The sequence below is a fragment of the Lichenostomus cassidix genome, chromosome 13 (genome assembly GCF_008360975.1).
Source record: "Lichenostomus cassidix isolate B80296 chromosome 13, HeHo_3.0, whole genome shotgun sequence".
NCBI lineage: Eukaryota > Metazoa > Chordata > Aves > Passeriformes > Meliphagidae > Lichenostomus > Lichenostomus cassidix.
In genome coordinates, this window is record NC_139494.1 from 12,003,383 (window position 1) to 12,016,954 (window position 13,572).

Below are 13,572 nucleotides of genomic sequence, written 5' to 3' on the forward strand. Positions count from 1 at the left end.
CCTGCTGCTGCCCAGCCTTACCTGTCTGCAGTTTGGGGCAGGCTGGGGAGCTGATGGATTTCAGTTTCCCCAGCACAGCTCCCTGCTGTGATCAAACCCGCCTTGCCTTTCAAGGCTCCCAGCCCTTGCAGGGGGTAACACAGCCCTGCTCACAGCAGCATTTCCAAGCCAACAGCTCGCTCTTCTCCACTCTTACTTCAGCTGAGGCTGTGGAGCAGCAAGAGGAGGAGGAGAGAGCTGGGAGAGGAGGCTCAGTTCAGCTCATGGGTTCAGCACTCACTCGCTGAAGGTCAACTGGGGGCCAGGAAGGAGCATAAACCCCCAGCATCCCCCCACAGCCAACCCCTGAGAAAGACTGCATGGAGCAGAGGCTTCCCAACCAGTGGGAACAGCAACAGGCTAGTTGGTGCTCCTGCACAGAACACATCTACCTGAATTCTGCATGGGACATCCTCCCCTCTGGCTTCTTCTCCTGCCCTGGCACAGGCATTAGGCACACCCAGTCCTGGCACACTGCAGCAGTGGTGCACAGGAGGGGGAATAGGGCCCCTGCGCCATCCCTGCTGGGCAGGCAGATGGCCAGTGAAGGACTTGCTTTGGCAAGTGTCCCTGTGCCCAGCTGTGGGAGCTGGAAAGCCTCACACCTGGCCCTACCCACACTGCAGAAAATGTCTGTCTCCAGCCAGCACTTGGAGTTACACAGGATTAGGGATGCTTTGGCCTCTGCTTTGACCCTGGAATGGATTTGGGTGGGATAAACATGACATTTCCACCCACCCCAGGCACTGCCATCCTCTCTCCCACCCATCATTTCCATCAGCCAGGCTTGGACCCATCCCAGCACCTCTGCTGACCTGTGAGGCAGAGACATTGCCAGCACCTCCTGGGTACAAACCACAGCAGCCAAACCCTCTTGACTTGCTCCCCCAGGGACCCCTGCCTGCCCTCCTGCAGGGGTAGTGCTGCCAGCAGCACCACAGGGGGCTGACAGGAAAAGAGCCATGGTAGGACTGAATTTGGCAAAAGGGACTTGGCATTTTTGCATGTACAAATCTTTAAGACCCAGCCAGGCCAGAGACGGCCAAATATTAACACTGTAGCCCAAGACCAGGGGTAGGCTCAGGTGACCTCTCTCCCTTGTTCTCAAACAGCAGACGGTGTTTGAGCAAAGATGTGCAGAGAGTGCTCCAAGGAACCATGTGAGTGCAGTGGCTCTTTTGAGCCTCGTGTGCTCCAGGAACAGAACAGCCAGGCTGGAGCAGGGGTCCGGAGGGCTGCTCTGTGCCCCAGTGCGTGCCACACCCCAGAGAAGCAGATCCCTCAGCACACAAGCCCCGAGCAGTCCCAGCAGGCACCACTCTCTAATGAGCTTTAATAATGAGCGAGGCAAGGGAGCCGCGCCGCAGTCGTCGGGCTGCGCACCGAGCTCCCTCTGCTGCCGGCCCGCAGCCTTGCCCCGGGAAGCTCTTCCAGCAGAGGATGCCCACGGTCGGGATGTGGAGCTGAGGCACCCGATGGGGCCCCGGGACCGCTGCCCTCCTTCACGGGGCTTATGGGTGGAAGCACGGAGAGGGAGGGCGTGCTAGCAACCCACAGGCACCTCGCCTGCAGCCCAGTGCCTGCTGTTACTGAACAGTGCTGTGCTCAGGAATGGGAGGTTGTTCTTCTAGGGGTGCCAGGAATCCCCTGTGAGTGTCTTGTGGCAACCACAGCCATGGCACAGGCAAGGGAGGGCAGACAGGACCTGAGAGGAGACTCACACCCTCCTTCCTCCCAAAACTTAAACCAAACTAGCTCCCCCGACACCCATCAGGTTTGTGTGTGCAGAACTGGCCTCCAGCACAGCCCCAGGCAGGAGCCAGGCTGGCATCCCCAGGACACCCTCACAGGGCCAGGTGGCAGAGGCGCATGGGCTCCACATTGTCCCTCCCGTCACTGAAGCAAGTGCTGAAGAAGGGGCAATATCTCTCTGCAGAGACCTGGTGGAAGGTGAAGAGGTGGGACATGTCCCCAGCATCGAAGAAGGTGACAGTGCCCTCCTGGCAGTCCAGGAAGACGCCCACTTTCCGCGGGGGCTGGCGGGGAGTCAGGCGCACCCAGGGGGTGGCAGTGGCCCAGTACTCCGTCCTGTTCCGCAGGCGAAGTGTCCAGTAGCCGTTCTCTGGGCACAGCTTGACCTTGGCTGCTCGGTCCACAGTGTCAGCAGCCACCCCCAGGTCCCACTTGGTTTTGCTGCCCACCCAGACCTCCCAGTAGTGCCGGCCGCTGTCGAAGGCCTGCGAGCCCAGGACATTGACACACTGACGGAAGCGCCGAGGGCTGATGGGGACGGGCTGGGCTCGATTCCTCTCTGTCACTGCTGTCAGGTCTCTGGAGAAGACCAGGTTGGGGTGGGCTGACTCAGGGTCAAAGGTGAGTGGGGCAGGAGCTGTGGAGACATCAAGCATGACATTTTACCAGCTGCATATTCCCTGTGCAGAGCATCCCTGGCCCGCCACACCCAGCACAGCTATCCCTCACAGCGAAGTGCTCACCGGGGCAGATGGAGCGCAGCATGTGCCTCCAGAAGATGTACTGCAAGGGGCCGCTGTGGCTGTCCCTGTAGTGCTGCAGGTCCAGGGCAGGCCGGGTCTCAACACGCACCGAGGGCCTGGGGCAGAGAGAGGCAGGCAGGGTCAGTCCCTCTACTGAGACACTGCCAAGCCATGTGGGAAAAGCACAGGCAGAGCTGCAGGACATTGCTACATGTGACAGATTTGGTAAGGATGGGAACACAAATGTCCCTGGCAGCTGCTTGCTCTGCCCCCAGTGCAGTGAGTGGCTCAGGGCAGAGGTGTCTGAGAGAGCTGGCAGCAATGCTCATGGAGCAGTGACTCCTGGTAACCCCACACCCAGCACACCCAACAGGATTCCTGCATGGCTGAACAGGCTGGGCCTCTGGAGTCAGGCTGCATCGCAGGGAGGGAGGGAGGGGACAGAGACACACTCCCCTATGGCAGTTCAGGCTTCCAGCTACTTGCAGCCTCAGATAAACCTCCACCTCAGGGTCAGTTCTACAGGCTCAGGAGTTGGAAGAAGCTGAGGAAGGGCAGGGAGAAGATGAAGCACCCAAAGTCTGTGTCATCAGCCTTGCTCACTCCTGCAGCATGCATGGTCCTTGCACCCATTCCAAATCACTGTCTCCTCTATCCACTCTTCCAGCCATCTCAACACATAGGATGCTCCCTGGGAAGAGCATCCAGTGTATGCTGGGGACCAGCCTCTACCTTGCACAGCACCAGCAACTTCCTGAGCAATTTGTGACGCTTTAAAAACTTGAGATAAAGTGCCTCTCCCATGTGGTCCCAGCCAGGGACAAAGATAAGCTCCTGAAAAGGGAATCAGCTTCTTTCATGCCAGACACGTACCTGATATCCAGGCTCTCCACCTGCAGAGAGAAGCAGAGAGAATTAGCTGTCACTAATTCATGCAGATGCACAAATAAGCTCCTTGTCCTGCCTCCTGCTGCCACACAGCACAGAGACAGGAAACCAAGCTACCAGGACCTGCACCATGGGGAAAACTGGCTGGGCACTTGGACAGAGGAGGAGTAAAGGCTCCCAAGACCCACCACATCCAAGATCACTGCATCCCTTGCAGCTAATGTCTCCACACTCCAAGGGATTGGGTAGATAATCCAGATGGACGGCAGTGAGAATGACTTCCAGGTACAGCCCAGAACTGTCATTAAGGACTTTCCCATCCCAACTGCAGATCCTGAAACATCCCTCAGCCTCCTGCCAGGGTCAGCCAAGCACGCTTACCTCCAGCAGTGACACATCTTCCATCTTGCTCAGGGTCTGCTTGACGTGCTCAATGTCCCTCTGCAGCACTGCCATCCCCTCCTCCAGCTGGCCAACGTGCCTGTGCAGCTGTGCCAGGGCCTGCTCCTCCTTCTCACCCAGCTCTGCCAGCACAGCTCTCTCCTCTTCCTCCAGGATCTGATGAAGGCGAGCAAACTCAGCCCGAATCTTGAAATTCATCTCCCCAGACACCTTCTGAGCAGAGGGAAGAGGCAGAAGGTGAGTCCAACAGCTAAAACACACAAGTAGGTGCACAGGATGGCTGGGCCTGTCACTCTGCTTACACAGCCCTGGAAATTCGAGATTTATACACAGCCATGACTTTTTTGGATGGAGAACAGGACACAAGGACAACCTTCAAGTCTGCAGAGCCAAAGAAATAAAAAACCAACCAATCCAAAAAAAATAGCTCCACCAAAGGCTTGGTCACCATAACTAGAAATCCCCACACACAGCCACAGCCCTCTTCCACACCACCAGGAATTTGTCTGTGGAAAGACTGGAGCTCTTTAAGTTTTGTGGAGCTGCAGATTCAGCTGTTCAGGTTAGTTTGGATTTATTTCACATCATTCCAGACCCTGAGCAGAGCTGCCTGACAGGCAAGCTGCGCAAACTAATCTCTGTCATTAGGGCTGATAAAATCTCATTCAGCTATTTCTAGAGGTCACTTTTTTCCAGTTGTTTACTCACCAGCCAACCTTGTTGTGTTCTCGCTGCCTTCCTGCCTATTTACAAGAGACAGCCAATGACTTTTTATTTTCCTTAGATCTTTAAGCTTTTAATCTCCAAGTGTAACCTTACCCTTCATTACTTTCTCGAGGAGTGCTTCCTTAAGTGCACATCTTTTTCTCCCTACAGGAAACCCAACTCCCTCAGAGATCTGAAGCTTCCCCAGCCTCCCTTTGCTCTAGCAGGTGCTTGTGCTGACACACCAGAAGCACAGAGGAGGTGCAGGTCCTCCTTGTTCAGATCAGTGATTTGCTCCTTTACTCGAGACACCTCTGAGCTCTTGCACAGCAACAGAACAACATATGCTTATTTGCTAATACTTCTTCATTAATCCCAAAGGTGTATTCCACATCTAACAGAAGGATAGAAATGGTCCAGGCTGGGGGGATCAGAGGCTCCAGTCAGAACACAGGGTTTTTTCCCACTCTCAGTTTTATGTCATCTCTAGGCTACTTCCATTTTCTTTAAACTCACCTTCTTTGGCTTTTAATGCTTTTACACCCCCCAAGAAAGAAGCACAGTCGGCCAGTGGCTGTTTTTGCTTCATGGATCTGGATAAGCAGGGAGCCTGGTGCCTCTCAAGCCCATGGAGAACACTCAGGCTCTTCCTTTACCTCAGAGCTTTGCAGTCAATCCCATCCTTGTGATAAGGCCACAACTCTTGCAGTGCCAACACTGCCACCAACCCAGCTCCTTCAGCTTTGCTGCCACCCCTTCAGACACACAACAGGATTTTAGAGCTGCCACGAGTTAATGCTCTCCCAGAGGCAGTGCTGCAGAGCCAGAAGAGGCTGCCCACGGCTCTCACCACCCTCAGCTCTGCTGCACTAATGCACTTTGTAAACACTGCATTAATGAGTGCTTAATGCTCCTTCCAAAGCTCCGCTGAATATCCAGCAGTGATGGGCTTGGGCCTGCATACAGGGCAGTTTGTGTAGATTCCCACAGCTACTCATCGAGATTTTTACAGGAAGCTGAGCTAAACCTCAGCTGAAGTGATACACATCCTCTGTGAACACTGCCCCAGAAGCTGCCTGAAGAGCTCCCACAGGGTGTTACCGTCAGGCCACAGATGTCCTCCTGCACCACACGCTTCCTCTGCAGCAAGTTCTCCATCTCCTTCTGACGAGCTTGCAAAGCATCTTCCAGGTGCTTCTGCAGGAGCAAGGAAAAGTAGGTAAGGAGGCCATTTCACCACTCTGCTGTGATCCAGGAGCAGTCCCAATTCCCATGGTCAGCATCAGAAGGAGGCTGCAACAGGATCTCATATAAAGGTTGTACGGAGAAACAAGCACCTGATGCACAGGCTTGAGAATTATATATGTGTGCATGTAATTAATCCTATTTAAGACTGGGACCTCCACCCTGGGATATCTGTTTGCACAAGCTTTAAACGCTGTGTATTGTGAACTGACTTGTGCAGGGACTGTTCCCTCAGGCAAAGCACCTGGCACAAGCAGCCTTCACCACATGGTCCCTAAGTGAGAAACAACAAAGCTGTGGTTGAAATCAGGCACAGCAGTGAGGGATACAAATGCAAAAGAAAGTGCTCAAAACACAGACAGCTGTAAGGAAATATGGAGAGGGACTAATCAGGAAGAGACACAAATTGTCAAAAATGGCAGGTGAGACTTCAAAGTGGGGGAACTGGCTGTGATGGGCTTGTGGCGGCTGCAAGGCCTCATGTGGCACCTGTCCCCTTCTGCCCAGCCTGGGAGAAGCCACTCACCTGCATCTTCTGCCGGTGCTCCCCGGAGCCGCAGCGCCGCACCTTCTCCACCAGCCCCGAGAGCAGGTAGTGCGTGCGGAAAGCGCGGTTGGGGAACTTGCGGCGGCACTGGGGGCAGGAGGGGACGTGGGCGCAGCTGTCCCAGTACTCCTGGATGCAGCCCTTGCAGAAGTGGTGCATGCAGTCCAGCATGACGGGCTCGCTGAAGAGCTCGCAGCAGATGGCACATGTCAGCTCCTCCCGCAGGCTCCGGTCCTGGCTCCCGCCGGCCATCCCTGCGGGCACACAGCTCCCATCCTGAGTTTGCTGCCACCACCACCACCCCCAAAAGGCGTGCTTCTGCCTCTCCTGTGCTCGGGGGCAGGGTTTGGCTGGCAGAGCTCGGGCGGGAGGGACAGGGCCTGCCCAGGTGCGGCACGGGGTGTACGCAGCGCTGGAAACACCGAATTACAGAGCAGCCCCGGCCGAGGGTCACTCCCTCTGCAGGGCAACAACTTTCAGTTTCCCGTCATTTCAGCAAAACTGCTCAGTGCGTCTGACAGCTCCCGGCCTGGTGTCCCCACAGGGCCGCAGCGCAGAGGTCACCCGGCCCGAGGGCTGTCACATCCACCCACATCCCGAGGAGCTCCAGGGCCGGCGCAGCACCGGCGCTGCCGTGCGCGGTACCCTTCGGCTCGAGTTTCGCGGCGCAGCCCCGATGCCCCGCTATCCCGGGGACCCCACCGTGCTGACCCCGCTCAGTTTGGCTCAGTCCAATGCAGTCCGGGCTAAACTACTCCGGTCCGCTCCCGCCGCTCCGCACCGCCGACCCGCCGAACTCGGGGCCCTCGCCACGCCCCTCCCCCCGACTGACGTCCGCCCCGACCAATCACCGCGTGGACACGCTGCGGTCGCGCTCGCTCATTGGGTGGAAACCACTGAGGGGGCGGGGCGGGGTCCCTGCATGTGATGCGGTCACGTGCGCGCGCGCCCGGCCAGGTGCGGAGGTTTCACGCGCCGCCCGCGGGAAGGCGCGTGCGGGACGGCACGGGACGAGACGGGACTGGACTGGACTGGACTGGATTGGATTGTCCCGTCCCTGCACTGCCCCTTTGCTGCCCCTGCAGCTCCCCTGCACTGCCCTTACATTGTCCTGCTCTGTCCCGCACTGCTCTTCATCGCCCTGCGCTGCACAGCTCCCGCCCCACTGCTGCATTTAGTTAAGAGCGCAGAAACGAGCTCTGGGCAAAAGCCGCCTTCTCTCTCCCCTGCTCAAGGTACCTTCAGAACAGAGCTCTGGCCAACGCTTTGGGGTCTCAGCCTTGGGTTACCTCAGAAATGACAAGGGCTGCGGGCTTAGCTAAAGAAATAAGGAAGTGAAAGAAATAAGGAAGGGTTTTCATCGTTGTGTGGTCACCTGATGATGAGCCCTGGGATGTTGTGGGAAGTGGCAGACACTGGTGGACATGTGAGAAAAATCACAAGAACTTTCAATACTGGGAGTAAAAGCAAATAAAACTGAAAGGAGGGGGCACACAGGGACTCAAAAGAGCTGCACAGACCCCCTGTCTCCTTCCTAACTACCATTAGAACCAGAGCATGCCCCCAAAAGGGCCATATGCCAGGCACTGTCCAGCTACTGCCCTCCTCCTCCTGGTGCTCTGTTTCCTGGTTAGAGCAGTGCAATTAGTACAGAACGGATTTCTGCCCATCTTCATTTCCCTGTCTGAGGGATTTCCCCAGGCATTCTCTTGCACTGTGCATGTTCAGTCACTGGCACATGGCCACAGCAGCCCTGCCTGCAGGCATCACCCTCTGCCTTGTCCCCAGCAGCCCCTCAGGGTCACACGCTCAGCCACAGCCCCATGCTGGTTTCTGGACTTGGCCCATCATTGAGTGGATGAGGATCAACCAGTCCTGGAGGATGTTGGCCGTGGGCAAGTGAGGTGCACCCCTTGGCCTCTGGGTGGCCAAGCAAGTGGCATCCGTGGACACCAACAAGTCAGGCCATGGCCAAACGGGCTGTCAGCTCCCACACAGTTATTGTGGGTGCTCAGGACCTGCTCTCACTCTCTGAGCAAGGTGGGGGTTGGTTGCACTGTCCTGCACCCATGGTGGCAGTGGGACAGGAATGCTCAGTCCCCACTGCTCACTGAGCACTGGAGCAGGGATTGTTTCCAGCAGGCTGAACCTCCTCCCATTGCTGCTCTTTTATCCTTTCCACTGCACAGCTCAGCAGAGTCCCCCTGGAAATATCACTAGGATGATGACAGTGCGACCTAGGGATGACACAGGGATCCAGGGATGCCTGAACAATCTCCTCTTAGCTGTGACTTCATGCAGCAAAACCTCAGTCCCCACATTTAGAGCTCTGTGCTTCCACTATGCTGGCTCTCACCCTGTGAACATGCCAGGGCTGGCCAGGAGCAGAGCCAGTGCCAGCCCAGTGCAGCGGGAGAGAGGCTGGTATTACCTCTCATCCTCCTGCCATGTGCCAGCAATCCTGAGAAAGAGTTGGCTTTGAACTCGTGGATTTAGGATGGGAGCTGAATCATCTGCTTAGGTCCATCCTTTTGAGAGAGAAATGGCTTTGTCATCTGTGTCCAGCCTCTGATCTTCTGCCTTTGCCACCATTCCTCTAGGAGATGTTATAGACTATGCACAGACACACAGATGATCAGACAAGATGCCAGCACAGGACACACAGCCTGGGGTGAGGCAGCATGCTGCTCCCTCACTTGTTGCAGCACATGATCCATTATTCGTGAGGCTCTGCAGAGAGGTAAAGGCATCAGTAATTGCTTTTTAGCAGTGATCTGGAATGTGCTGTGAAAACTTATGTTCCTCCAGCAGCCCAAGCCAGCAGGACTGGGAGATGTCCCTGTGAATCAGCATCTGTGCTGTGGTCAGAGAGCTCCCCCCTCCCTGTTATGGAGCCCAGGAGGTGACAGCTTCCCTGGGGTACCTGTGGGCCCATTGTTTGGAGAGACTGTAGCTGGATAACTAAAGCTTCACCGTGAAACAGCAGAATTTGGGATAGCTCAGCTGATGTCAAACTTCTCCATCAGCTCCCCTTTCAGCCCCAGCTGGAGCCTAGTCCTGGTCCCTCTCCACAGTGTGAACAGCAGAAGCATCCCCTGGCATGGCAGCAGGCTGGGCAGTGCCAGCAGATACCCTGCCCAGGACTGGCACAGGGCTGTGGGATGCTGCTCTCATGGAACAGATGCTCTGCACCAGGGCATGGAGCTGGCAGCTTGAGTCCTGCTGCAGGACATCCTACAGCACCCAATGGAGTCCTGGGCCCCCTGTTGTCTTGGTTTTCCCAAATAACTCCCCCTGCTGCCAACAGAACCTATTATCCATGTAAAATTGCTTATTTCCATCTTTGCAGGTTTGAGCTGCAAATGCAGATTTCAGAGCCAAAGGAGGAGTGGCACCATTTTACCATGCGCTGCACTAATCCATCAATCCAAGAAGAAAGTTGTAACACAGATATGGATGTCCTTGTCATGGCCATTTCTCTTTCTGGGACATCAGCTACAGGGTCTAAAACTAGCAGTGAGTGACAGTCATTTCCCAATAACCACATCTCCCGTCTGGGGATTGAAAACACACACCCGAGCGTCCCCCGGTCTCGGATTCCTGTTTAAGTGCTCCTGGCATCTCCTTCCTTTCAGCACTCACTTCAGTTGGCAAAGTAATGTTTTTCTTTCTTTTTTTAGCATATCCCTCTCGGGAGGCTCCAAGCTCTGGGCTGAGACCTGAGAACACTGTGTTTGGAGAGTTTGATTATGCACTGGGGAGATGAAGGATAACACGGATTGGGATGGGTTTGGCTCAAAGCACATGCATTGGGTCCAAAACTCTTCACCGTTCTCCGTTCCATGCTGTAAATATGTATTCTTGGAGATGGGTGTCAGAGGAACTGTTTGGCCTTGCAGGAGGAAGGGGATGAAGTGGGAAGTGTGGTGGGTCCGGCTGCTGGGGAGCTTCCCTAGGGTCTCAGCAAAACAGGAGGGGAAGGAAAAGCAACTGCTGATCCAGTGTCAGTCCCTTGTGTCTGCTCTCCAAATGCAGGCAGGGAAGCTCCACAGGGGACAAGAAGCTTTGCATTTTGATTTCGCTGTTTCGCTTTGGTTTGAGTGCAAATACACTCTGAAGGAATTTGATTCCTCTGTATCCTGCTCTCCTGAAGTCTCTCCTAGAGGATCCTGTGGCTTTCCTTGAGCAGTGCCCGGCTGTTGGGCAGGGTAGGGGCAGAGGGGTGAGTTGGGGCTGATCTTTTCCATGTGCTGACCCGGACAAGCCCAGGGGAAGGACTCGGTGTGAGGCAGCCTGGAGCCAGCCCTTCCCACTGCCCTTGGCATCTCTGGTCAGGAAGGAGTGGGGTGCTGCTGGTCCAAGAGAAATGCCAGACTCCCCATGTCCCCAAAAGCAGGCTGCATCCCAGGACACTTTGCTTCTGTGTGCTCCTGCCAGCTCTTTCCTATGCTGAGACCAGGAGGGGGAAAAACTGGAAAGGGATTGCTGTAAACAGAAGGAAAATAGTGAAAAAAGAAGGGATGAGGTAAATCAAGGTTACAGCAGCATCGCTGCTAATTGATATTATGCTTCTCTCCGTGACCTCAGCTGCAGGGACATGATTTAGAGGCCTCGGTTAGAAAGGAGGGCAGGAAATGAAGCAATGCTCCGAGATATGGTATCTCTGGACAAATAGCTGCAGGAGGAAGGTGACCAGAGGTGGCCATTATTTGCCAATATTTTCTTCCCAGTCCTAAATGATATCGCTGTTTCGGTAAAGCCGTAGCCTTTAAGGCTGGAGCCTCTGAAGACATCGGACCAGCCCCAAATACCCTCATGAACTGGCAGCCATGGTTCAGGTAAGAGCCCTGTAGAGATGGCAAGAGGTGTTGAGCAGGTTCAAACCAGCCCAAACATTCCATGAAAGGACCCAGGTGAAGTAAGGGCAGGAGTCTGAAGGCTGGTGTCGTTTTTCCCTCATGTATCGAGAAGCAGGGTTGGGGATCAGCATGGACAAATCCATCTCCTGTTACATGGAGTGAGGGAAACAAGGTCTGGAACAGGCAAAGGAGGATAAACACGGCCTAATTGTGGCTTTTTTTTTTTTTCCAGGGATGCTCAAATAACTCAATCCCAGGGGATCAGTTTCATGTGCTACTGAACTTCTTAGCCCAGTCTGCCTCCCCAGGACTTCTCGTGTGAACAGTTACAAGCAGGCCTGTCAGGCAGTCTGTCCTGCCCTGTGAGATTCCCCATGCCACCCCTCCGGGCAGCCAAGAATCCATCATGTTTGCATTCCACCAGCATCCTTCAGCTCCCCACACCCAGGCGCCAAAACCAGGAGATTTCTGCAAATATTAACATTTCTGGCTGCTGCTTGTTTGCCTGTTTACTTTGAGCTGTGCATGAAATCTCTCTGATACTCCACACACAGCATGTGCTTGGCCAGAACAGCTTTGTCCTCGCAGCCTTCCCTGTGATGGGTTGTGTGTCAGCCCCAGCCAGCCTGCTGGTCACTGAATGCTCTTCTCTTGCACTTGGATCTCTGGTTCATGGTGCTGAGCATTCACAGATGTGCTAAGCTACCTCTGCAGAGCCTGAAGCATGTGCAGGTTTTGTTTTTTAATGATTTTTAAGGTTTCTGAGCTCAGCTCTGTACAGCACAGACGTGGGAAAGGTCTTCGTGACCTCATCTTACAAGAGTGGGCTGTACAGGCTTGGCTGCTCAAGGTGCTCAAGTCTTGTCCATTAGCATCCACATTCCAGGGTCAGAACACAGTAGCCATGAAATCTAGGCCTGTGGTCACATCACATACCCAGATTGCTTTCTCCTGACTGGGCTGAGACTGTTTGCTATCATTACTTGCATTAAAAACATCTGCAGAGCCCAGTTCTCTGCCTGATGTCACATACGAAAGTCTTTAGTCCATTCAGTGGAGATGGAGAGAATTAATTTACCATAACACAGCCTTCAAAAGCCAAGGGATGTTTCTGCAGAATATTTCACAAGAATAGTATCTCTCAGTGCAGCATTTCAGGCACAGCACAGGTTATTGGGCCTAAATATCTCCCCTTGCTATTAACTTTGCACTTTGCTATCTGAGAAAGGTGCAGATGTGCTCCAAAATCTCATTCATTTTGGAGAAACTCAGACTACACACTGCCTGCAGCTCAGCAGCCTCAGCCTGGAGGCACCTCCTGTGCTCCCAAGAGGATTTAAAAGCAGCTCTTTACAACCTGGTTCTACTTTTCCCACTTTCTTACAGTCACACACTGAAAGCCAGAGCCTGAGCAACAGCAGAGAGGTGACCAGAAACAAAATAAAATAAATTCAGTTGCTGTTGAGCTAGATAACCATCTCCCTTAAAGAAAATAATTAAAGTGGCTGTACCTTTGTTTAAAAATCTGAAAGATCCTCAAAAAGGTTTTCCTTCTGGAGCTGTCACCATAACAACGAATGTTTGCAAAGGATGCAATGGGGAGAGAGCAGGGAGAGATGTGCCCTTGGAAAGCACAGAGTGCCGATGGCCACAGGTGATGCCAAGGATGAGGGGCAGGATGGTCAAACCATCATAGTCCTGGAAATGTTGCACAAACATGAGCTGTTCCCAGTGTCTGTACTGGTGAGGTTGTGGCAGTGCTCAGTTGAACAGCTCGCTGCCACTCAAACCCTGTGCCAGAGCTGCCCTGAACAGCCCCAGGGCCAGAACTGCCATGGGAGTCAGGCTAAAGCTGAGGCCAGGGGCCTTCAGGAGGCTGCAGCTCTTGTCTCTGATTTTGACAGTACAGTAAATGCTGAGAGTGATGATCTTACCATGGGGATGAATTGATCTTTTTCAGAGCTCTGCCCTTTGCTCCCCATCCAAAGCTCAAAAACTGATTTATTTGTAATAGGATCTGAGCAAGTTCCTTCCCACTCTTTTTTCAGGGGAACAAGCTGGGGCACTGCCTTGCCCAGGACAGTTGTCAAAAGAGGGAATAACCCATCCTGGAGACACAGCACCAGGGCTCCTTCTACCTTTGCCCTTTCTCCAGCTACCTGGGCTGCCTGTGCTCCTCTGCTTCACTCTGCAAAATAACAGTGCACACCCTCTGGTTCTGCGTCTTCTGCCCAGAGTGAATGTCACCCTGAAGGAGCATGGTTTTTCCCATGGGAAGCTGAGCACTACAAGCTGCACCACTTGAAGGCACTGAGTGCTCCCAGAGGTAATGCTGTGCAAAGCCATATTTCCCCTGATACCTTGAATATCTTAAACGCCTGGGGAGAAGTAA

At 54.2% G+C, this 13,572-nt stretch overlaps 1 protein-coding gene and 1 long non-coding RNA gene across 3 annotated transcripts; one reads left to right on the forward strand and one right to left on the reverse strand.

Moving 5' to 3' along the window:
- Nucleotides 1-1,357: 1,357 nt before the first annotated feature.
- On the reverse strand, nucleotides 1,358-7,138 carry LOC146431255 (nuclear factor 7, brain-like). Of its 2 annotated transcripts, none has more exons than XM_085073701.1 (7): nucleotides 7,033-7,138; nucleotides 6,301-6,575; nucleotides 5,631-5,726; nucleotides 3,804-4,037; nucleotides 3,408-3,427; nucleotides 2,535-2,650; nucleotides 1,358-2,428 (listed from the first exon to the last, which is right to left on the reverse strand). In XM_085073701.1, the coding sequence occupies exons 2-7, from the start codon at nucleotides 6,571-6,573 to the stop codon at nucleotides 1,884-1,886; spliced, it is 1,284 nt and encodes a 427-aa protein (XP_084929827.1). In that variant the 5' UTR covers nucleotides 6,574-6,575; nucleotides 7,033-7,138; the 3' UTR covers nucleotides 1,358-1,883. The 2 variants fall into 2 exon arrangements, with proteins under 2 accessions (XP_084929827.1, XP_084929826.1); XM_085073700.1 differs by having other exon boundaries at nucleotides 7,024-7,138.
- Nucleotides 7,139-7,325: 187 nt separating this feature from the next.
- Nucleotides 7,326-11,402, forward strand: LOC146431256 (uncharacterized). The gene is made up of 4 exons (XR_014854917.1): nucleotides 7,326-7,556; nucleotides 8,922-9,061; nucleotides 9,671-9,837; nucleotides 10,002-11,402. It is a non-coding gene; the product is annotated as an uncharacterized LOC146431256 (long non-coding RNA).
- Nucleotides 11,403-13,572: the final 2,170 nt, after the last annotated feature.

Excerpts from the sequence above, each read along its gene's own strand:
- LOC146431255 (XM_085073701.1), bottom strand. The coding sequence starts at position 6,573 with ATGGCCGGCGGGAGCCAGGACCGGAGCCTGCGGGAGGAGCTGACATGT. Across the intron at positions 4,038-5,630 it reads AGGACATCTGTGGCCTGACG|AAGGTGTCTGGGGAGATGAA; the intron begins GTAACACCCTGT and ends CCCTCTGCTCAG. Across the intron at positions 2,651-3,407 it reads GTGGAGAGCCTGGATATCAG|GCCCTCGGTGCGTGTTGAGA; the intron begins GTACGTGTCTGG and ends TCTCTGCCCCAG.